The 25,806-nt window shown below is 40.5% G+C and overlaps 1 protein-coding gene across 6 annotated transcripts in view; it reads left to right on the forward strand.

The window, feature by feature from the left end:
- The window catches only part of GMDS (GDP-mannose 4,6-dehydratase), a 494,691-nt gene that overhangs the window by 97,917 nt on the left and 370,968 nt on the right, over nt 1–25,806 (forward strand). For all 6 annotated transcript variants that reach the window (XM_081247795.1, XM_081247794.1, XM_081247793.1 and 3 more), the window contains exon 4: nt 974–1,083. In XM_081247795.1, coding sequence (XP_081103921.1) covers nt 974–1,083 — 110 coding nt within the window. The remainder of the gene's footprint in view (nt 1–973; nt 1,084–25,806) is intronic.

Raw genomic sequence — 25,806 nt, forward strand, 5'->3', positions numbered from 1 at the left:
TGTTTTCTCATTTGACCTTGACAGCAGTTCCTGAGGTGGTGAATGAGACCATTTTACAGATGGAAGCAGAGAGAGGGTGTGACTTTATCAAGTCTCCATAGCACGCGAAAGACAGAGCTGGGACGAGGACACAGGGTGTTTCCCGCCAGCAGGGATGATCCAGGTGGCTTGTATTCACCTCAGGGCCCTGAACATTGGAAGGTTTGGGTTAGTTGTACAGGTAGTGATGTCTTCAGGAAGATGACCTACTAGTACACTTTCCACCTTAATATTTAGGTTGTTCAGTGAATCCTCCTTGAAAATTATCATCATTTTGTGCAAAGTGTAGAATGGTACTGCCATTGGACCTAGATGTAGATCAGTATTGTGTAAAATTAATGAAAGTATCCAGTTAGCAGGTTGCCCATCTGCCTGTGTCACCTTCTTACACTAGTGAAGTCAGTGTGAGGATCTGCTTAGATCTGGGGTCAGAATAAGCTAGTTGTCCTTTAATCAGTTATGTATACGTCAGGCACGTCACGGATGGTTTAAGGACTGATGATTACGAAGGACTGAAAAATCGCTGGATAAGAGTGTCTGGATAGAGCTGTCTTCACCACTATTAGCGTGTTAACGTATTTCGTTCGAGGGTATACGCATTATTTCCAGATTTTCTTTGTCTGAATCTCATTCTTATGTGACATGTCTTACAGCCACCGGGGCGCCGTAAGATACACTGATTGTGTAACATCTGTCGTGATATTATGTTTTTTTAAAAAACTCATCTGAGTTTTTACAAATCCTTTATAGACATAGCAACAAATGGGAATCTCTTTCTACTATTTAGTTTCTCTACAGATGACAGTTACAGACTGCTACTCCAGAACCAATCTGGTTTTCAGACTTTCAGAATATACATTTCAGTGTTGCTATGTTAAAAAATTGGGCCTACGTTGTTTCCTTCTATCTAATAGTATGTGTTTCAATCCTAAAGACATGAAGCTGCACTATGGTGACCTCACCGACAGTACCTGCCTCGTAAAGATCATCAATGAAGTGAAGCCGACCGAGATCTACAACCTCGGAGCCCAGAGCCACGTCAAGGTGAGCCGTTTTCCTTATCATGGTTTCTCTGGCTGTGTTCCTGAGTTCTGTATTTCACTTTTGTCCGTTGCTTCTTAACACAATACGACAACCACTAATCCTAGTCCTCAAGTTTGATTCTTGGTATTAGTTTGGGTATTAATGAGTCCTTATAGGAATGCTAATACATTTTTTTAAAAGTGTATCTTCTGTTATTGAACAATGTAATAAAATCTTACTGCCGACATTAGAGTAAAAGTATTTATTTATTTGGGGTTGATCTTACAGTCACGAACCTCCCTTGGATGTATTTTCTGCCATTTCAACTCACATTGTGAATGAAGTGTTTTGTTCAAATGTTGGAAAATTAAGTCAATAAAACTTCTATTTTAATATTAATTTTTGGTAGTGATGATATTACTGGCTGAGAAAATAGTATTTTTGAGTGCCAATATGTCAAAATTAATGGAATTAACTTTTTCTTGTGAGTAGTAAAAATTATTGGAAGAAAAACTCTTCTTAACCTCTTGTCTCAGTATGACACAGCTCATGTTGATTTCTTTCCCTTTATTCAGACAGATTCTCTGGTGGTCTATCTACCTCTCCTTAGTTTCTCTTTCTAGAACAAATCGCAGTAAACCTGAGAAGCCAATCCCCAGGGTTCTGGCAATCTGCTTAATTCAAGTTTTTGTTGCTGTATCATAGTGATAGCTTAGTGAGTGAACTGAAGCCGGGGATGATATGAGTTCTATTTAGATACTTATTCAATTAGGATCGTTAGTGGAGCATAGAAATAAAAGCAAATGACTCTAAGTTAAAACAGCACCTGCCCCCTGCCACCAAAAAAAAGGAACAGAAAATCTAGCAGCATTTTTTGCTGTTTAATGAGTGAATTCAGCACTCTTACTGCAGAAAGTATTTGAGGTGATGGGCTATTTCTCCACATCTCCAACTTTGGGTGGAATGGAAGCTATATGCCTATTTTATATCTCTGCTAGTTTAAGGGAGAAATTATAAACTAGATCAAATGAAACCAAAGGTAGAACATAGTAAGAGAAGCAAGTGGAAAGCTCAGTCTTGTAATTGATACCAAATTTAAAATTTGAGCGTAAACCCTCACAGTGCATTTTCCTCTAAGATGGTAACTTTGGAGGATGGCAGCAGATCAGCCAGTAACGATACTTATCTGCCTCTGCTGTCTTGGAAGGTAATTTTTTCCTTTCTTAATCTCCGACGATTCCGTTCTGTATCCAAGCTTAAGCTTTGGGCTGTGGAAGGCGTCAGGGGCTTTAGGTTAGAAAAATAGGGCTATTTTTCTAAGTGATTCTAAATGTATTTTCCATCTGAAAGGGTATTTCCTGTGTGCCATGCCTTGAGCAGCTGTCCCCCCTTTCATATAGAGAAGCAATAACTGTCACTCCAGGCATGACAACTTTATCCTGGGCTGAAGCAGTTAGTCCATCTTCCACGTTTTAATTTGTCTAGCTGCTTCTTGGTATCTCCAGGCAAAATAGAATGTTTTGGAATGAGGGCTCTGTTACTCAGTTTCCTTTAGATTAAGACGTTTCCTTTGTGATGGTAGATAGTTTATCACCTCTAGAAGTCCTATACCGGCATAGTGGGAAGATGCAGGAAATTTTATAAAGATTTATGTATAGAAGGCCTTCCCCTGTCATGTTAGTATTAACTGAGTCAGTCGTCTCCTTTTTCCAAGACGTTTTGTAGTTCAAAAAGTCTGATACGCTTTCCGTACATGAAGTGGTGCTGAGTGTGTCTGGTTATTACCCTAGGGTGGCTGTACCGTGAGTACAGAAAGCACAGGAGGTTGAGCCGGTTCCTTCTAAGTGGCTCTGTATGTGAAGTTTACCTGGTTTTATTGTGTTTTACCTGCTTTGCCTAAAGGCCTGTTAATTGGCAGAAATGGTACTTACTCGAAGATGAATTTTGGCTTGTAAGACAGTTTATCCCTTCAACGATATTTGCGTGCATGGTGGAGTGGAGGACCCAGGGATGCGTGAAACCCACCTCTGTCGTGGAGGGACTCCTTTCCCAGGGGTGACAGAGGCTGGCGCTGATGTCTTTGGGTCTTTAGAGATGGGGTGAGAGAACTGCACTCCCACGAGATCGTGCATGGTGTCAGGGAGTGGGTTCGGGGTGGAAGTTTACAGACGTCGTTAGTGGGAACGGGTAGTTGAAATTGAGGTGACCGTACGAGGCTGAGAGTCAGAAGAGAGAAGACTTGGGATGTGTTTGCAACACGATGAGCGTCCTAGGTTGCTTAGGTCTTGCCTAGGTCCTAAGCAGGAAGTCTGGTGGGAGAAATGGGAGGTGGGCCGGTAGGGAGGTGGGCTGTGTTTGGGCAGTCTCCACGTGTTTCTTTTTAAGTTAGCCATTTTTTTAATTGAAGTAGTTAATTTACAATGTTGTGTTAGTTTCAGGTGTACAACAAAGTGATTCAATTGTACAGATGTTCTTTTTCAGATTCTTTTCCATTATAGTTTACTGTAAGACATATGGTTCCCTGTGCTATACAGCAGTTTCTTCCTGTTCATCTATTTTATATATAGTAGTGTGTGTATGTTAATCCCTAACTCCTAATTTATCTTTCCCCCTGCCGCCCTGCTATCCCCTTTGGTAGCCATAAATTTGTTTTCTGTGTCTGTGAGTCTATTTTTTTGTAAATAAGTTTATTTGTATCATTTTTTTAGATTCCACGTATAAGTGATAACATATGATATTTGTCTTTGGCCATCTTCACTTCATATGATCATCTCTAGGACCATCTATGTTGCTGCAGATGGCGTTATTTCTCTTTTATGGCTAAGTAATATTCCATTGTATATATGTACCACATCTTCGTCATCCATTTATCTGTCGATGGACACTTAGCTTGATTCCATGTCTTGACTATTGTAAATAGTGCTGCAGCGAACGTTGGGGTGCATGTATCTTTTCAAATTAGAGTTTTTGTCTTTTCCTGATATATGCCCAGGAGTGGGATTGCTGGATCACGTGATAACCCTCTTTTTAGTTTTTTAAGGAACCTCCATACTGTTCTCCATAGTGGCTGCACCAGTTTACATTCCCATGACAGTGTAGGAGGGTTTCTTTTTCTCCACACCCTCTCCAGCGTTTATTATTTGTAGACTTTTTGATGATGGCCATTCTGACTGGTGTTTGCATGTCTAATATTTAGTGATGTTTAGCATCTTTTGCTCAATGGGATTCTTCCAGCTCTGTTCTTGTTTCTCAAGATTGCTGTGGCTATTCGGGGTCTTTTGTGTTTCCATACAAATTTTAAAAAATTTTTTCAGTTTTTTGAAAAATGCCATTGGTAATTTGATAGGGGTTGCATTGAATGTGTAGATTGCCTTGGGTAGTATAGCCATTTTGATAATATTGATTCTTCCAATCCAAGAACATGGTATATCTTTCCATTTGTTTGTGTCGTCTTCGGTTTCTTTCATCACTATTGTATAGTTTTCAGAGTACAGGTCTTTTGCCTCCATAGGTAGGTTCATTCCTAGGTATTTTTTTGGTGTGATAATAAATGGGATTGTTTCCTTAATTTCTCTTTCTGATCTTTCATTGTTAGTGTACAGAAATGCAACAGATTTCTGTGTATTAATTTTGTATCCAGCAACTTCACTGAATTCATTGACAAGCTCTAGTAGTTTTCTGGTAGCATCTTTAGGATTTTCTATGTATAGCATCATGACATCTGCAGACAGTGATAGTTTTACTTGTTCGTTTCCAATTTGGATTCCTTTTATTTCTTTTTCTTCTTTGATTGCTGTGGCTTATGGGACTTACGTTGAATGAAAGTGGTGAGGGTGGGCATCCTGGTCTTGTTTTTGAACAGGAGACAAATAGATTCAGAGGTGAGTCTACAGGTGGGGCTTCAGAAGAGTAGGAAGTTGTTGGGTGAAGGTGGTGGCAGTCGAAGTGGGCATGAGGAGGATGGAACAGGGGGTCTGTAGGGCTGACCCTCTGCTGACAAGATACGGGGCTGGGGAGGAAGGGAAGCGCCACTCCAGGGCACTGGGGCCAGATGACTGATGGTCCCGGTGCTAGAAGCAGGCGTCCGAGGAGGGACTGCTGAGTTGGGGGGTGCGTGAGAGGCTCCCTCTTGGACTCTTCCTACCAACGGTACTTGAAGGACATTCAGGTAATGCGGGTTGAAGGCAATTTAAAGTATGCTGTGAGGTTTGAGAGAGATTTGGAGTTCAGTCCTGGGAGTTCTTGAGAGGCCGAAGCCAAGGCAGCAGATGGAAACAGAGGAGTGGATGAAGATGGAGCCTTGGGGCCTGGGAGCGTTTGCAGGGGGCGTCATGGGTGACAGGGAGGTAGGGTCAAAGAGGCAGGAGGGTGGAATTGTGTGAGGGAGCCAAGAGACCAGGCGGTTCAGGCAGGAGGTGGTGTCTGCCGCGCTAGGGCCTCAGAGGCGTGCGCAGGAGTGACGAGCAGGCGGGCGTCGTGGCCTTTGTGGTTAGGGTGGGGGTGGTTTGGGGCTTTTAGGAAGAGCACTTTAGCGATGCGGTAGAGGAATGATCCGGAAGGCGGAGGGCGTAGAAGTCAAGGGTTATGAGGGGTTGTAAATTGAGTGGATTCTTTTCTAGGAAAGTCCTGCCTTGCCCAGCAACCTGTCTGATTCGTGAGGTCTTCCTTTCCCAGGATGTGTCCAGGTGATGCTGACCCTGGTCTGGGGGCTTCAGTTTGAGAACCGCTGTGCTAATGTTTCTGGTTTCTTGGTTTATCTGTGTGTAATATGTGCCTTAAATGCATTCTTCCTTCAATGCATCAGCTTTTGAATTTGGTATAAATTCCTTGCCAGCTAATGACCATGTGAGCTTGTAAAGCTGAGAGTGGAAAGAATCTAAGAAGAATTTGATACATGTTTATACCGGAATTCTCCACATTCAGAAATCTTTTTCCGAGCAGCGTGTAGTCAGTGAGAACGCGTACTTCCCGGGTACTCCTGGTGCTTTGGAGGAGCAGTAGGAGTGCAAGCCGCTGTCAGAATGTCTTTGGAAAGCCTGTGTTCCATGCCCCTCTTCCCTGTGTGATCTAATGTCAGATGGATTCTTAGTGGTGGGAAGAGTGGGTGTGGGGAGGGGCTGGCTGGGAAGGACAGCTGGTGACAACAGACTGCGGCTGGCTCGGGGGATGTTGCTGTGCCCCCCCCCCCCCCTCCACAGCTCTGTGTGTTGGCCTTCAGCTGCCTGCCTGTTCTCCTAGCAGCTTGTTAGGGGGTTAGGATGGAAAACACATATTGTGTTCCTTATAATTAATTTCTCCGTATTAATCAGCTTTGTAGGATTTATTGTATTCATAGACAGTAGTTTTTAAACAAAAGTTCTTTCTGACAGTGGAATGTTTGTAAGAAGTTAATTAAAATATGTTTCTTCTTATTTGGTTTGGAGCTCTTTTGAAAGAAAGCTCTAATATTAGCACACGTTGCCTTTCATTTTGAATCCGTGACTTCTAGACCGGGCATTGTTTGTGTTGGCCTCTCTGTGTGCAGAACAGAGCCTCCTATCACTCTCACTTCCAGTTGATTTGATGTGGGCTATGGTATGCTAAAAGTAAGGAAAATAAAATAATAGGAAGTTGGTCTGGTTTCCTGTAGGAAACCAATGAAGAAGAAATTGGTTCTTGGAATAAACCCACAGCAGTCTGGGAAATACTGACTGAAGACATTTTTCTGAATCATAAACAGAAAAATTATGACTCATGAAGTGTAGGTCACTGAGAGGCTGATTTGATCTTATGTAGGAGAAAGTGAGAGACGACCGAAATGTACTAGTTATTAGAAGTAGTTAAACCTAGCATGGTGACATCACCCAAGTAGGAACAAATTATCCAATATCCATAGTCTTGCCCATTTTGATGAGGAAATGTTTTAGGAGCCTGCTTTATTGTTCTTTTTAAATTTTTACTGTGTAAATAATATTTTTCATTAATTTCTGTCCTAAATTTCTTATCTGTTCAACATTCATTACTGTCATGACTTTGGAGTTTTCCACCATTCCTCACAGCTTCTTTGATAATCATACTTCATTCTTGAAGTCATACTGTTGGATGAGATCTGTCTACAGGAAATCTAGCCCAGTATGACCCTTTGGTCTCACAATGTCATGTTGGAATTGCCTTTATTATTTTTTAAAAATGAAAATGATGCAATCATGAAATGTTAGAGCTAAAAGGAGCCTTAGAAATAATTTAGTATGATTTTCATTTTATGAGTGAAGCTACCTGCTGCTCTAAGTCACACATCCGGTGACCGGCCAATCCAGGAACAAAACTCAGATCTGTGTATTCGACAGCTTATTTTAAAGACCAGCAAAGAAAATGATGATCTCCATTAGTAATAATTCTAATGTAAAATAGTCCTCACCTTAAGAATTTTCCCCACATACCTAAGTTTCTTCTTAAGCTTTTTTCTTTTCCTGTGTCTTTTGTGGAGACAGAAAGTCATTTGCTCTTCGTTTTTTAGTTTTGAGGACGATCTTCAAATCCCTTCTCAGTGTTCAAGACCGTTATTAAGTCTGTCTTTGACTTTCTCTGATTGGAACTGAAGAACTCCCTCCGTGTCATTTGTTTTCTACTCTTGAATTCTCTTCATTATCTCCTTTTCGACTCTCTGTCGGTCATTTGTTTGATTTTGTCTCATGACAGCCAGGAGGCCTACGTGCCCAGAAGGTACCTGGGGCAGGCAGCGTGCGGGGCAGGATTTCCTTGTCCAGCTGTGCGGGACCGGCTAACAGATCTGAGTATGGGAGCAAAGGGGCCGAGTCTGATTGTCTTCCTGGTGGGACTTCCAGCCCAGGAAGCAGGGCAGGAAGCGGAGCTGATTGTGAGCCAAGTGGCTGGCGGGGTGGCCAGGCAGCGCCTCAGCATCCGGGAGACAGAGAAGCCAGTGCAGGGAGTGAAGCTGGGGAAGAAACGGGGACCCGGGGAGGGGACCGTGCAGTTTAATCTGAGAGACAGAAGCGCCCTCTCCAGTGGCTTTTTCCTGGCTGCTCCTAGCCCCCCCGCCGTTTGTCTCCTATTTATGGGGAGGAAGCCCACACCTCCTGGGGCTGCTCTAACCCAGGGGGTGATGGGGTGCACTGGGAGGACTGCGTTGCGGGGTAGGGCGGGTGCCTGGGGGGACGGGTACTTGGTGCCTGACTCACCCGGTTCTGGAACAGAACAGAAGCACCCGTGTGGCCTTTGCTGTGCAGGCGCAGGTGGGTCAGGACCCACAGACAGCACGGGGGACTGTTCTCCTGGGCCTTGCTCCCCCATGTATTTATTTCGGAGCCTGGAGAGCCGGCAGGGAGTGTGAGAAGAGCAGGGCAGTGAGGAGGGGCTGGGGGCATCGTTCTTGCCGTCAGGGAGGGGCTGTCAGGGCGACCTTAGGCTGGGTCAGGCCCAGCCCGTCCCGCCTGGTTGCACCGGAGCCCGTCGTACCCCCTGCACTCTGTGCGGCAGCTCACGTGTGCAAACTGCTGTGTGAAGAGCTTCAGAGCAGAAGCTTGTGTCCTGGTGCCAGAGGGAAGGAGGTGTCCGTGAGCACTGGAGCACAGGCAGGACCTCCCACATTAGTATGCCCAGAACGCAGACCCAGGCCCAGCCCAGAGCCCAGGCCCCACGCTGCTGGCTTCAGATCGCGTCACCTGCAGGCCCCATTCGTCACCTGTGAGACGGGCGGGCACCTTGTCTTGCGGGTCCCAAGACACGCTTCCCTATGGGCCTCTGCACTTGCTTCCATGGTGCTGCTCTGTCCTCGATATTCATGGTCTTGGTCCCTAACTGCTCCCTGCCTGTGCTCAGGTGTCAGCTCCTCAGTAAGGCCCTCCTACTGTGCTGTGTGCAGCAGTCACCCCCCGGGAAGGGGGCCAGTCCAGCCCGAGGGCGGCAGTGCTGCCGGGGGTCGGGGGCGCACGTGGGCTGCTCTGCCCTCCAATCCAGGTGCTCTCTGTTCCTCGCCGAGGCTGACGTGAGGCCAAGGTGGCAGCGAGCGGCTGCAGGGCACCGTCACTGCTGCCCGTGAGGGGCCTGCCCTTTGCCACACTGCTGCTGGGAACTCTGTGCAAGAAGGTCTTGCTCGTTCAGGTGTCTGTAGTTCCTGCCATGGAAATGTTCACCTGTTATGACATGTTATGAAGAGAAAAACGAAGTTTCAGACCCTTGTTTTTTACTAAATGGGCCACAGAATTCTGAGGTGGAAGAGGTCGATGGGCCTGCCCAGCCCCTGTTTCACAAAGTGCCGCCCGGAACCTGCATTTGGTGACGGGGGAGGCCAGACGGGACCTTGTCAGACGGTGCCTTGTGCCTGTCAGAGGGCTGGTCTGAGAAGACCAGGGCGGGGCGGGGCAGGCAGCACAGGACCCTGGTGGGCCCAGGCTCACCTCTCTTGTCACTCCCACCACTGAGCACAGAGCAGGAGGTCTGAGTTAAGAGCTTTGTGTTTTCTTTCCGGAGGGACCCGGTTAAGACGAACCCAGAGGACCAGTGTTTGTGTAGCTGGAAGGTCCCCAAATCTAGCCCCGCAGGGTGTGATGGTGGCCTGTCAGCGATGCTAAAACGAAACCCACAGGCCTGACTCCTCAGGGATAACCACAGTCTTTTTGGTCACGATAGTTCAGTTCGATACACAGTTCTTATACTGAGTGCTGTGCTGGTATGTACATTTCCCTACAGGCTACGGGACACTAACGACGCTTGCTCCTATGGAATCAGAAGAACCGATCGATAGCTTGATAACTAGAGTCATGTGTTCCTAAAACAAACAAACAATTGCCAAATCAGTTTACTGTCAATTAACCTATTTTCTGGGATTGAAAAATAAATACTTCTGTTTTAATACTGCAAATACATTTTTCTCCACATTTTAGCATACACAAATTATAACTCCATGTTGGGTCTCTGAAGATAACTTATTTTGCTTGGTAGATGTGTAAATTGATACAGCCATATGTATTTTATGAGGTCTAAAATTAATTTTTATATATTCGTATATAATTCTCATATGTGCTTAGAGCAACATAAAATCACTCTAGTGTGTTACCAAATTGTTAACATTGAAGTTGTGGAGGTACCTGCCGGGCAGGAGGGCTTTACTTGGTAAAGAGCAGTGAGTGCGGCTGTTGGAACCCGGGGATGGTTACGGTGTGTTTGCAGGTAGGCCTGGCACCCACGTGGACTACATATAGGGCGTCTGTTTCTGGAAAAGTGAGAAGAGCTCCTCGACAGGGGAAGAGGGTTAGATGAACAGAGCGGTGGCCTGGGCGATCACCCCTGGGCTCCAGTGAAGTTGCGTTTTTCTGCTTTCGTTCTCCAGTCTTCATTTCTTTCTGATGGATCCTGTTGTCCGTCACCTGTGCGGCTTAGTTCCTGTGATATTTAATACATTTGCAAACCTCTTTGGTTTGTTACAAGGTGAAGTCGCAGCACACAGAAAAAGCCTTTTTCACTTTACGAGTTAATGTTTGTGCTGGTAGTGCATGAACCCCACTAATGTGAATATGGCTGATGGGTTCCTGTGGTTCTTAGGAAGACACTGAGCATCTTTATCTTCTATTCATGAGGGTCGAGCCGGACGGCGCACTGCGGGCGGGTCCCTGTGTGTCATCCTCTCAGATTCTCCTTGGAAGCCTGTTACAGATTTGAGCAATCGAATTCAAATTTAAAGCCACTTAAAAGTCCTTCCAACTCTATTAAGAATTTATATGAGAGAGAACACTATGAAAGCTCTCCTCTCCTGTTCAAACAGATTGTTCTGTTTTATTAGCTCTAGGTGGTATTGTGATTTTAATAACAGCTAATAGTGTTTGAAATTTTTCTTATAATTAGTGGACCACACAAAAGTATGCTTGTTGGGTTTGGTACTCTTAATTCACTTACAATAGTGACTTGTTTACTAAATAAAATCCAAAGTATTATTTTAGCTTTGCACAATTAAGCCAAAATTAATGCAAATCGCTAAATGTACATGTTTATCTTAATATTAATTTCTAGATGTATCTAAAAACACAAATAGTAAACCGGTAGTAAGTCAGTGAAGGTACTATGAGTGAAACATTTTGTTTTGGACTTTTAATGATGAATGGAGAACTGTTTTTGGATTCCCAATTAGATTAGAATACATAATTTGCATAAATTAAGATGTAGACATAAATAATACCTAGTTTAATACCATAGATAATGTATCTGTCCCCCTGCCCCCAAAAAGAAGAGTATGTAAAATTAAGAATTTAAACTTAACTGTTCCTTTAAAACATCACATAGAGCTTGGTATCAAACAAGATTTCTACTTTATCCTTTTAGTACAAATGAAATTTATAGAATTCTCTTTGTTAAAGTTGCATCTTTGAAGTTGGTACGTATAGTAAGATAAAGTGGAACCTTTTCTATTTCAAAGAAATTTAATGTGTAATATCTTTTTTGTATATTTCTACTGTAACTCATTAATTGGATACCTTACCAGTGCCAGCAAATAATAAATTGTATGAAGATTTATTTAATTTAGATTTCCAGTTTTGAAAAATGTCTAGCATCAAAGATTAGTAGGTTTCATTATGATAGCCTTCTAGTAATATTCACATGAAGTATATGTTGTTTAGGGGTGTTAATTAAAAAATCATTCATGATGAATTTAAATTTGCTCTATTTATAAATAAATATGCATAAAGGCTTGGTTTGGCTTGTTAAACTATGTTAAGTTTGTCATCAGAATCACTTGGACTGACAGTTCCTTAGAAAATGTTGAATTTTCAATGATGAGCTCAACTTGTATACAGTCATAGTGTCGATGATTAAAATAGGGTGTTTGCTGGGTGGCAAGCGTTGCACTGATAGCAGTCGTGAACTTTCTGTGAATGGCAGGTCGGTGGAGGGGAACACCCAGGGTGCGCTCTTCATTTTGTTCGCTGTATCAGGGTACAGCCTCTCCCGAGTCCTTTCCCCTCCCACCCCCGTACATCTCATTGGTGCCAGTTATTTTAACAGTAAAAAGTCTTTTAGAAATTAGTAGTGTTGACAAAATAAACCTTTAAGGAGTGTTCTCTAGGACTGTTGACACACCTGATTAGTCCAGATTGGAAATATCAATCTCTGGCTTTACCAAGTAGATTAATTATTAATTATTGTTCAGCGGTTTTAGCAGAGCAAAGAGGAGAAGTTTTCTGTGGTTGTTTTGGGGTTTGTTTTGCTTAAGGTTCCTATATGGCCCACCCTGGAGTGTTTTTCTTGTTTGTGTGCTTTTTGGACGCTGACGTTTGTCCGCACGGTTCAGCGTAATCTGCACCACAGGGAAGGCTGAGGGCTCTAGGGTTCTGACACGTTTCTCTGTCTTCCCTAGAAAGGCAGCATTTGGGCGTTTGACAGAGACTAGGTGATTATCAAACCACAGTATTTGAGTTTTTGGCAGTTTAAATATTGTGAGTAGATATTTTTTTAAATCTGGTTTCTTTACATTTACTTTATATTAAATATTATGAAAGTGATCATTTGATCATATCATTTGGCAAGATATTTAGATTGCAGTTTTGCAAAATTATTTTTATTGTAATTATTTAAGTGACTTAGAACTTTAACATCTTGTTGCCTCTTCTTTTTCAATCATAAGTCTGTAGAAGTGGCCATATTCGCTAAAATTTATCAACAGCAATAATGGACTGTTGGTTTTGGTTTATGTTAAATAACGCATCTTCAGTACTCTTCCGAAAGTTGCTTCACAGAGAAATAAATAGAAATTCCTTCTAAGCTTCCAGGGAAGCTTTTTTGTGGGGAAGCAAATTATTCCTGAAGCTTCCCTTGTCATCAGAGACAGGATTCTTTTTGGAACAGGGGGAGTTTCGGGGGTGAGGGGTGGTGGAAGAGCGTTGTGCCCTTTTCTACGTATAGATGGCAGCAGAGCGTTACAGACGGCGGAAGTCAGCCTGGCAGTTAGAACAGAGATGAGTGACAGTGTAAACCGACTTCTATCAGCGTGGCCGCCTGTGTCCTGTAGTTAAACATAAAATAGGAAAGAAAGCCACTGTTGATAACACAAGAGTGTAGGAGAATGAAGAAGGCTGTGAGAAGCTGTAATGCACTGAATTTCTGGACAAATCCCAGGTGGGAAAGCTTAATCTTTGAAGGTATGTCACCCAGTCCCGTAAGATGATAGAAATCAGCTAAGATAATATGCGTGTCAAAATCCAGAGGCGACAGAGGGCCGGGGGGCGGAGGGGCAAGGGGGAAGCAAAAGAGAAACCGGACACAGTTGCGGCGGCGAGTGATGGCCCGCTGCCTGCAGGCTGTGGGGCTTGGCCTGGATGCCGCCTTCTCACTTAAGCCAGTTACCAGGAGGAAATGTCAGTCCACGAAGCAGGCAAACATTCCATGGGAACATTTGCTCAAATGTCAGCATTTTAGAAAATAGAACTGCGGTCTGTTATGGTCTGGTCCCCACACTGGATTTGCTATTCAACGTACAAGGACAAAGAGATTCCTTCAGAATGCGTTTGCAATTAACAAGTCATTTAATGTCTTAATTAGCATTCCTAGATAATGACATCATCACCGTAAAAGGTGGCAGTCATCATTATAATTAATACTTAATATGCGTCTGCTTCTGAGGGCCCTTGTGTGGCTGCCCACAAATAGCCAAGGTAGTTTTCACGTTTCAGGTTTGAATTTGGTGGGAGCACAGGCATGAGGATCTAATAAAGTAAAATCATGTTTGTTAGAAACGTGAGGTATGGAAGCAGGTTATACAAGAGCCGTTTGCAGCGTGTCCTGAGCTGGAGGATCAGGTCAGCGTCTACTCCGTGGGAGCCTCGTAAGGCTTCTTACTTCCTCGAAGTGACCGCGAGGTTGTTCAGGAAGACGCTCCCCTGCTCTTCAGCTTTTTCCGATCTGCTCTAAGGCGCTTTAGTACCGCAGACCAACCTCTGTGTCACAAAACTGATTCCAAAGGTGTGTCTACCCACTTGCTCAAATGCAGCGCCTGGCAAGTCTCTCTTGTGACAGCAAACCTATTTCTCACATAATTATTTTCTTAGTAAATTTGATATCTTAACAGCCCCTTACCTCATTTCTGGGTTCAAAAAATAACACCAAATATTATTTATTTCTCAGACTTCACAAAGGCTTACTTGACTGTAGCTGCTGCACCGCGGGGAGGGCCGGGGCTGCCAGGGCCAGTCCCACTGCTGCACGCTGCCCTGGGCCTCTGTGTCGTTTAACGAGGCAGGAGACATATCCCTGCTGCCGTGGGTTACGTGTTAGTGATGGAGTGGGTCTGCCCTGTCACAGATCAGTAGAAAAGAAGATACATACTTACACGTGTGCTGTTTTTCTGGTTTAAGTAAGCTATTGTGTTAACCTCAGTTTGTCTGCACAGCTAGGTCTGTGTTACTCTCATTTTTTTAGTAGTGTGGGCTGTGTAAATACAAGAACTAAGAAAGGTTTGAAATAATCCAAATTTGACTTTGATCCTAAACATGTAATTATTTTATAATTTTGTGAGCTTTCACTTTAATTAATTAAACGGCATTTTATAAGACAAACTTTCACCATCATATAGTTCTTAAAATCAAAGCCTATGTTGTTTGAATTAGTGACAATTATATATAAATTTCTTCATACAGCATTATCGAAATATCAATTATATGTATTTTAGATTTAGAATGAAATATATATCATTTGTTTTAGGTTGACATGTGCTGTTTGAAAACAACTTTTAGCCAGAACATAGTATGTTTTGCAGGTGCCTGTATACTTTTTCTTTTATACTTTTTGTCCCTCTTTGGTCATCATTAGGTTTAGACCATGCGCTTTTTTCTTAGTGGAAGAGTACCTTGCAGATTATTTATGTGACCTTTTTCAAAAAAAAGGACAATATTGCAACACCACTTCCTCCAACTGCTCGATTTGAAAGAATCATGTCTAGAGTAGGCAAATTTCACAGAAGGACATTGTTTTCAAACTAATATACTGATTTTCTTCGTGTTAGCATCAACACATCAGTTTTCCTTGATAAAATGTTGTGACTATTTTACATAAATAATTAAATGTAGAATAATTAAAACATTTTCAGTTTGCTTACAACCTTTTAAATGGATTTTAGGAAGGATGCACTTTATAAATAATTTTTAATGCACTTTAAAACTGAGAAACATTTTATGTGAGTTATAGAGGTCTTTCAAGATTTTATTGGCATCTTATAACTAATTGTGATTTGTGATGGCTTTACATTTGTAAAATAAATCTTACAAAATCTTAGATATTTGAAAATTTGGACTATAATATAATGATAGCTTATGTAATGCTTCTCTTGAGTATTTCTTTTTTTTAATTCTGTTACCTTCCATGTAATTAATTAGGTAGCATTCTAGTTGACCAGTAAAATAGAGTGCACTCTAATATTTAGGATTATACTGTCAAAATATTTCTTCTTTTCATTCTTAGCTTTTCATTCTAACTATGCCCAAATTGTGCTTTAAAAAAATTTGATAAAAATATTTTAAAATATGTAAATATTCTAAAATTATTTGTATGTTAGACAGGAGGGACTATGATCCCAAAGCCTACTTTCTCATGTGACCATTGTTTTTCGTGAAGTATTAATAATCAGGAGAAAATTTAGTTAATTTAATATAAATGCCTGAAGTCCAACTTCGGCCGCAAATTTATCCTTTTAAAAATTCCTTTTTTCTTCTTTACAGGTTGCATCTTTATTTTTGGATTGAACACTTACTTACGTTCATAATTGTATTGCCCATCGTTTGTATTCTTTGGGGAATGATTCCACATGGATTTGATGTCTCTAGTTCTCTGTCTCTCTCTGCCTGCTTCATTCTCTCGGTTTCCTCTTGAGGATTCTACTTCTCAAGCTGAACATCTTTTATGGTGATGAGTCTTGGTGGTGCAGCTTTATTGGCACAGGGTCCAGAGACTAATACATAAAACACAGTTTAAAAAGTCTCTAAAGTGTGAAATATTAGCTTGTCATTTTTTCTCAAGTTTTCTCTTTTGACAAAGCTTCGTTGAATTTTCTTTTTCTTTTTTTCATATGTGTTCTGCCATCCTAATTCTGAAAGAATTTATAGATATATCATTTGGGAAAAGATGTATTTTAACTGACAACATAAATATCCTGGTTTCACAGTTATCTGGTCAGAGATTTTAAATTGCAAACCGTGAAAATTTGTTCTTTACAATATAGCATAAATTATATTTAGTGCTTTCAGTAAAAACATTTCAGTAAAATTTTGACACGAACAGTGTCACATTAAAAAAAAACTCAATGTCAGCTCATGTGCTCATGAAATATTTAATAGAAACACTGCAGGTTAATTTTGTCTTCTTTAATAATAAAATATAAGTTTACAAAGAGTTTTGACTCAGCTTACTCATTATCTTGCAATTACTAATACAAATGGGAATTTTTAGTGAGATAAGAATTACATTTCTCCGTGTAAAACAACAACACCGAAGTGCAGAGATTTAATGCTTGCCTTTACTTTCAGGGGCACCTCATTTTCTCCACTGCAGTAGATCTTGATTCCAGATGTTGGCACACGATATTCGTGTAGTGTTCCAATCACATGTTTGTTTGTTTAATATTCGCTCTGTGACCTGACGCGCTCTGTAGTATCATGATTTCTCAGTTATGCAGATTTTGTTGCTGTTATTGACTTCTTATTTGCAGTCTTCCATCTGTGTTAAACTAAAGACATATGTTTTGTTGTCACCTGTCAAATCCCTTGTGAATAGTCTGTACTTTACTTAAATTGTATTGTGACTTTAGACCTTTATGAACAGAGCTTCATAAAATTAAGTAAGATAGTTTGTTGCGTATACAGATATGTTCATGAAACATCACTATAATGATGAAAATATTGATTGTTGGAACAATTAAGACATTAAGAAAACACATATTTAAATGTGGCTAATGTCTGAAAATTTGTGAGCTGTTTATCTCTTAGAAATTTGTGATAAATCTAAAAGATAACTAAGGATTTCACTGTATTGAAAAATTTATAGATAGTATTTATTTAACCCAGTTTTAATTATATAATTATTTTATGATTTAAGCCTCATTGATCTTATGTGTGTGATCAGTATATTGAAATGTAAAGCATTCTAAATACTAGCACAGGGTGTTTTTTCTTCATGAGAAGAAATAGAAGGAATTAGACTAGCCAGAGCCCTTTTAGTCTTATAAAGCAAAACTCATGAACCAAACGTGCAGCTTCTCTGGGCCTCAGTTTCCACATCTGTAAAACGGGGGGTGAGGCTTTGGGAAGGAAGGGTTAGGTCAGCTGCTCTCTGAGATCTTTTCCACCCTAAAATTCAATGATGATATGATTTGTTTTTGCAGTAGTGTTATGCTTATCAATGTAAATTGTGTGTCTTGTGTAATGTAAACATAAGTGTAGTAAAAGCTAAGGATGAAAAGTTCAAACAGTCTCTTTTCAAGACCATACTTTTGGGGAAGAATCAGTGGACAGATTTTAGTATAAATGGTTTTCTCAAGAAATATTTGAAATCCTAATCCAGAGTAGACTTCTACCTTTTAAAAAATGTAATGCAGAAGAGTGGAAACTAGATGTTTGATTTGTGGGATAATGAGTTTGTCACATCCGTATTGGCAACTCTACTAAATATACGCTAAGTGGGAGTTTATAATGAGAAATGTAGTGGTTAAATACAGACAATGATTTTAGAAAACAAAAAGTGAAAGTTTAAAAAATATATCTTTAAAAGCCAACATTATAATTTTACTGGCACTGCCTGAATTCATCATCTGGCAGAAAAAAAAATTAAATGTTTTAATTTCCAAGATTTTTTTGTTGTTCATATTTTATTTGGAAAGGAACTGTCATTTATTCCTAGGGTTTATAAACGTCAGAGAAAGATACCTCATAATAATAAAAACACGTCTTTTCCTCTTAGCTGTGATTGTATTTATTGTATTCTCAAGTGAAAGATTCCAACATTATAACTAGCAGAGGTTCAATTATTTTTAAGTCATCCAGATTCCTTTTCCATTTAGTGACGTTTCATGTGTTCGAGGTGGCAAACTTGTTTTTAGGTTGGTTTTTGAAGCTTATTATTCCATCTTATTAATATTTTAACCCCAATTAGGGCATTCCTAAAATAATTACTCTGAGCTTTTTATAAGTTTCCTTATATGACTTGTGGAAATCTTAAAAGTTTTGTGCAGGGATTGCTGTAAGTGTAACTCAAATAATCATGTAAATACTTTTCCCCACCTTTCTTCTGTGCAATTGCTGTAAGTATTTAAGAATTTGTTTCTAGTTGAAGTTATAAATTACATACAAATTCTTAGATTGTTCCTTGTCTTTTGCTAGCTGCAATAAAAGCTTTAAAATGTTTAAATAGATTACTTTCTTTGTGCCTAAATTTTCATTATCTGAAGAGCAATTATTAAAATAACTTATGTGTAATTTAAAAAATATCATCGTAGCTTATTTGGTTTTACTAACACAAGAAAATATTTAATCAGCTTTATACAGTGTTTTCTCATCTTTTGGTAGCTTGTTGAAGGATTTTTTTCTTTTCAAGTTGTGGCACGAATTAGAAAATACTTGAAAATTAATTATGGAGTGTAGTTATTGGCAACATTGTATCTATTTGACAGTTCTTTCGTTGTCGCCACCCTAGCCATCTAGACCGCTGGCTACCTTCTTATATAACTGGAGGATCTAATTCCTTCATTTTACGTACCAGATAACTGAATATCAAAGAAATTCAGCTCCTCGCCTTGGGTCCGCCCGCTAGGTTTTGAGGGGCAGAACCAGGGCTAGGGTTAAGGCTTTCTTACTCCTTCTCCGGAGCTCAATCTTCTCTACCCATTGCCTTTCACTTGCTTTGTCAAAGTACGACATGGATGGATTGCTTGGAATTCTTTCAAAGCCTTTCCCATGCAATAATGATGGCAGAGATTTCAGGCATTTGTCAGGGGCCACTGACACATGTCGGGACAACAGTTTAAGGGGGGAGAAGGTGGATTTAGTACTAATAAAACCGTAAGACTCTGATATTTAAAGCCACACATAATTTACATTCCACCCCCCCTCACTGCTCTACCTGTCCGTTTTGATTTAAACCCCCTTCCCTCCCCAGCAACATCCATCTCCCTCCGGCCACCGCCGTGCCACCACCCTCAGCAGATAGCGGGTGAGGCGGGGGCTAGGGAAGCACTTTGACTGGAACCATCTGTTTTGCGCGCCCTCAAAAGCAATAGGCCAGACGTTATTCTCTGGAGAGTTGTGTGTACACTTACCTATAATAATAAAGTAGGAAAACACAAAATTTTCAGATTCTGAAAATCCCGTGTTCTGGAACAGCCTCTTTTGGACTTCTGGATATTCTTGCAATTCTTTCGCTCATTTATTACCTTCAACTTGCAAACTTGCATAGTTTATTTTTCCTTTTCCTTTCAGATAGCATTATTTTCTGTGTATTGTGCACTGCGTGGTAACATTAAGATGAAACCTGTAAAGTAGATTCATATTGCCCGTCAGTATACACACAATATATATCTTTCTTCAGAAACTGTCTTTTTAAAAAAAGACAAAAAACTTATTCTTTGACTCTTAAATATATGGATATTTTAAAATATGAAACCTACAATCACTAACTAAAGTGGTCTCTCGATGTGTGTATACACACAACTAAAGTATACGCGGATGTTGGCTTTTTTGGCAGTATCATGTGACTTGCTTGGGATTTTCATGACATAACTGTACTTCAGAACTGATATCCATCTGTTTGAATTGGGAACCTCCTTGTTTGACGCAGGTCGAAGATGTTTTTACTTTTCCCAGGCTGGTGAGAATTATTTTTCCCCCTTTCTTTTGCTTAGTCCTGGAAGCAGTGAGCAATACGCGACCTTCATAGCCTGAGAGCCTACTGAAATATTTTCTAGAACTAACCATATGTTGTCCTTAGTGATTTGAATTGCACTTGACCTAGTAATACCTGTCACCCAACTTGTCATATTCCTTAAAATGGTAAACCGTTGATGTAGTGATTTGCACTGCATCAGTTAACATTAAGATTTTTATTTCTGAAACAGACACAGTGAATATTTCCCCTACTGGGTTGTGCTTAAACTGTGCTCAAGTTTACAAGTTTGTTGTGTTTTCTAAAACATAAGGAAAGTCTAGTAATAAAAGAAACGAGATATATATGTATATCTATTTGGAAATCATAAAATATATTTTATTTCTCTGTAAAGGTATTATGCTGCTTCAAAACAAGCTGATGTGTATAAACCTTAATTTAGAAAAAAATGGGATTACCACTTTAAACTATAAAATGAAATTTTACTTTATAAAATGATTCATGTGGGATTCTTTTTAATAGACTTTCTATGCCACTTTACTAAATACTAAAGTCTATACTTTTATCCTGTAAATTAGAGGACAATTATATAATGTCATAGCTGGATCTCTGATTGATAACAGGGATGAACTCTTTATGTAGCCATTAGATATTCTGGTGTTCCTTTCTGTGAAATGCCTTTTCCTATTCTTTGTCCATTCGGTTCTTCTACCATTTTTACTGCTGATTTATAGGAATTCCTATAAATCTTTTATCAGTTAAATATGTTGCAAATACATTATTCCAGTTTGTCACTTCTGTGCTAACTTTGTGGTGTCCTTCACTGAACGTAAATCTTAATTTTCTTAGGTCAGACCTTTTTTGGGGGGTGCTTTATGTGATTTGCTTGAGAAATCCTCTTGTGGATTGCATGCTTTCTCTGATAGGTTCCAGAATTGATGAGAATCTTTCAGCTTCTTTGGAAGTTGTCATCCACTATATATTGTTGAAAGGATTCACATACTAGATTGAGTTAGACCAAGTGACCGCCAAGGTTCCTTCCAACTCCACAATTCTAGAATTCCATTCTGTTACAGATAGAGTAAAAATAAAGGGCTATGTAGTCTTACATACACACCAAATTTGTAAGAAACACGTTGTATTTCATTGAATCCAAGACACCACTGATTTTCAGAGGCGTTATTATTTATTTTATGTACCATTGGGAAAGGCTAAGCTTTTCTAACTAAAAACTATGACACAATTCTTTCCTACCACTTAAAATTCTTCTATTTTTTACTTATTGAAAAGTTCATTTAGATGTATTGAGACGTAGGTCTGTGTCGTGTTTTACTCTTGTGCACATATCAAAATCTAAGTGAAATAAAATATGGACTTGTAGACATTCTTCCTGTGACAGTATCTGCTGAGGTTGATGCCAGATTTGTGGCCCGCTGGGTATTTGAGCTCTTTCCTTTGTACAATGACTTTTGTTTTCACGCTGGGTGAACGTGTGATGCCCGGCGCGGTACACACTGTCTGACGGAGGGTGGTAGCGTGGCCAGGACCAGGTGTGCTTGCGTCAGGGCGCTGACACCGCGGCTGTGTGATGCGGCCCCTGAAAGGTGCAGCCTGGGGTGAAGGGACCTCGGGGCGGAGCGTACCCTGTGCGACGTGTGGCCGTCTGTGCTGCCTTGTAAAGCTGGATGCCTGAGTACAGTGCTTTGAGGGAGCGTGCCAGCTGGTCCACGGCGTCAGAACTCCAAACCAGGGGAAATGACCAATTGTCTTCTTTTCAGTGAGACAACTCCACGCAGAAATCTGTCTTCAGGGTTGGCCTAGTTGTGCCTGTCCTGTGCCTTCGTTGGCTGAACGACTCATGGGCGTTTACAGGCAGCCCTTCTCGTCTCTTGTGTGGGGCAGCGGTCTTTGCTGTTGTCTCCCCGACTGGGTGTGAGCGCCACGCTTCTGTCGGGACTCTCAGCCTTGAGCTGACCGTCTTCACCAGGCTTGGCAGAAACGTCGCCGTCTTAAACCCAGATCTGCTTCTTTCATCCGCTGTGCCACTGGTGCTTGCTGTCCCCAGACACCAAACTACACCGAGGTGTTCACCCCTCTTCTTACATAACTTGCGCTGAAAATGTTGAATATAGCCTTAAATCTGCCCCGTTTTCTCTGAGTGCTTATTTCATTCAAGTCCCTTGTAAAATGGGGGTTTAGTAAAGCAGATGGCACCCCAGGGCCACCATCTTCTCTTCTGTGCAGACTGAACTCTTACTTGCTTTATTGGCCGTTGTACTCTGCTTTTGAGTGACAATCAAAATGCCCACGTTTCTCTCAGATGTCTGGCCCATTAACTGTGTCTCCCTCTGCCCTACTTTTATAATTTAATATTTGGACCTCTCGGAGGGCTTCAGATTTAAGTTGCCATCTTATAGATCTAAGTTAAATTTCTCCAATCTGTAGTGATTAAACAAATTGAAAGCTTTATTCAGTGATACAGTGTTCAGTATAGCTGCAACCTCTAGCTTTATCACTTTCTAATGTGCTCAGGGTGTCTTCCAAGCCTGTGCCCACTTCCCTGACATGTATGTTGAACAGAACAGACTTGAGCACAGCCCTTGGTGCATCCAGCAGGAGGTTCCCCAGAGATGAACGTCAGTGTTGGCCTTTAGCCCCCTTGGGAGGGTCAGTTAGACAATTTAGAATCTCCCTGTTTTCTCAAAGGGCCTGCCTTTGATTATCCTGTTGACAAGGTATCATGAAGAACTTTATCTAGGCCAGAAGATCGTTGGGAATTAGCACAGGATTGTTTCTTGAGAAATGTCTTCTCCCTTAAGCACTTTTTTTCCATTATACCAGGTCATTTAAATTTTTTAAATAAAATCTTGTTTTTAAGTTACAAAAGCAACAACATCAGAGAAAGTTTGGAAAATCAAAAAAAATTATTTAAAATCTTAACACTGGCACCTATGTTTTACTGTGTTTCTTAAATGTTTTTCTTTCTAGTCTGTTGAATTCCATGGACTCATAATATGCATTCAATTTTGTGTCATTTTTAGAATTAAAATGTTATAAAATAATTCTTTTTAAAATAATAAGCAGCATTTCAATGACTGTAATCTTATGTGTCTTTCAATTTGAAAAATCATGCAGAATGACTTTGTAACTTTACATTTATATTGGACATTATAATTAAAGTGCTTTCTCATGCATTTTTCTTATTTGTTTGGATCTTTTCCCTGACTATCTCTAATAGGTACTACTATAGTCGTTAACTACTCCCTCTTGTTAGGGGACTAGTTGAATCTGTCCTGACCAGATGAAACACCTTTGACATTATGTTTTAAGACAAATCTACGATTTTCTTTTCTCATCATTTTTTCTTTCTTATTTTACAAAAACTAGAGTACATAATGCAAAAAACAGGTTTTTGGTCTGTTTATTTGTATTTTTCAAGTTTTTTTTTGTCTTTTAAATCCAAAAATAATGTTTTGTGGTCTTGTAGACCTATTTTCTTTTTAAATTAGAGATTTCTAAATGCCCGACAGGACTAGCAGAGACTAAATATGCTTGAACTTAATTCTCAGTCCATTTGGTTACATCTGGAAAGACTGGTAACATTGGAAACAGAGTTGGTGGTGAGACTATAGATTGCCTGCTTTGCCCTACTTTCATAGTTTTGGCATGTTTCAATGGGCAAGTTCAAAATACAGCCCAGAAAGTGGAATAATAAATAATTTTTTTTCTATAAATTTGTATAATCATAAGGATTGGCTTAATACTCACACCTGTCTGTATTTCCTGACAGCCTTCCAGTATCTTTCCTTATCCATCAAACATTCTGCTTCATTTAGAATATCACTTATATTGCCATTAAATTAAAAGTTGTTCTTTTTTCTGGAATGTCTAAAATTCCCAACTTCTACCTACGGAGTTCTTGGTGACCTTTTTGTTTTTACTCTCCAGAGGAATGCACCAGGTTCTGAGTCTATTTCATTTTAAGGGAACGTTTGCAGAATCTCTTTCTTCCGTGCTCACCGATAGGGGTATCAGTGGTAGAACATCTTCTGTGTTCACTGGGAAGAGGCTGTAACCATGTCTCTACTACATTTCCTACAACTATAGACTCTCAGTGTCTTAAAAAAAAGTCATCTAGCCTGAGTCTGCGTCTGGTATTTGACTCTTCTCTGCATTTCAAAACACATCTATTGCTGACAACATGACAGGCGCTAAAACTATGCCAGGCCCTGCCCAGGTGCCCCCCCGAAAAAGATGATGATGTAGCCCCTCTCTCTGCTCCCACACTTCAGTGTGAGTGATCCCTTTGTAGAAGGACGCGGAAAGTGTGTGTAATCTTGGATGAGGGACGATTAATTCTAAAGATGATGGCGGTTTGGAAGAAAGGGGGTGTCAGGGGAAACTGCAGAAGGGGGGCCGCATTTGAGCTAGAAAGATTGAAGCCATATTCCTCCAGGTGGTCAAGAAGGGCACTGGTTCTGAGAGAGCAGCACAAGCCGAGGCTGACTGCACGGGGAGCTCAGGTGACTCGGTGAGAAGCACACACGTACCCCGAGAGCGTGGTTTCATCCATTTCATCCTCAGACAGTTCTATTTGAGAATCTCTCTCCCTGTAGCTGGTTTTACATCCGTTGTTTCTAGTTTTTTCCTTAGGAATCATGGAAAACAAATCCAATTATTTTGTCACATTTCTCCTCTCTTAATTTGGAAAGGGCGATTATTCCCGCGGGGACCCCCCTCCCCCAGCTGGGTCCAGCCTTCCCTCCTGGGGGCCACAACGCACTTCCTGGAGCCACTCTTCCTGTCAGGGTCAAGGTCCCAGGACTGTCCTGATTCTCATCTGTCCAGCATCTACCATGTGTCTTTATCCTTCCTAAAGTATAATGCTTGGAATTAAATATTCTATGCTAGGTTTGGCCTGGCTGGTGTGGAAAGAAATGTGTCTACGATTTTCTTTGTTCTAGTGACTAAACTTGCAGTTTTCAGACCAAGATTGTGAAACCTATTTTGCTACCGATATCCAACTGTCCCATTGTCCAGTCATATTAAATGTATTTAAGCTGTACTTGTAGCTCATTATGACTTGACGTTTATGGAGATCATGAAAGGGGGGAAAAAAGCGAAAAAGGAAAACTGAATAGAATTTGAATACCTAGCAATGGAAAAATGTAAGAATTAAGTTCAGTTCCCCTGAAGGTGTTTTAATGTGTTTTGGTCAGCTGAACTTGTTAAATGTATGAGGATGTATTATACAGTTAGTGGTATTTGGGGGTCACCTTTTGATATGTGTTGGTTTCCCATCCATCCAAACATCTGGTGAGGATATTTCAGAGCACACTGGGCTATCAGCATACTTTAAAAGTAAGCAATTCCAGCTAAACATGATGAAGTCTCCTATACTATAAACCTAGAAGCAATTTAGTTGGCAACTCAGAAGTGGAGAGTACAGTGAGAACGAAATGAGATAAATCCCCCTGAGGCAGTTCACATCGTACACCCTAAAGGGATGAATGCTGATATTGTACATAAAGGGTGCTTTTATAAAAGCTTGGAATTTCCAAATGTTTATCATGGCAGTGCTTTATACTTAAATCACATAATGAACATAGTGTCATTTTTCCTTTTAGTTCTGTTAGGCTGATAGTTTGAACTAATAAGTGATGAGACCTTGAAACTTCAGCTGACTCCTTCTTTGATTCTCTAAAGTATATATTCCACTTTGGTTGTGGAGGAGTTGTTCAAATTATTTTATGCCATTATAAACATTATAGGAAGAGTTCAAATATTTTAAAATATTTGTTTTAATTTGAACTAGTATCAGTATAAATCAAAATGCTATTCCAAAAACTTTTGGGTTTTATGCCACTATAATTAAGATAGAGAAACAAGGATTTT

The sequence above is a fragment of the Mesoplodon bidens genome, assembly GCF_964165515.1.
Source record: "Mesoplodon bidens genome assembly, chromosome: 10".
Lineage (NCBI taxonomy): Eukaryota > Metazoa > Chordata > Mammalia > Artiodactyla > Ziphiidae > Mesoplodon > Mesoplodon bidens.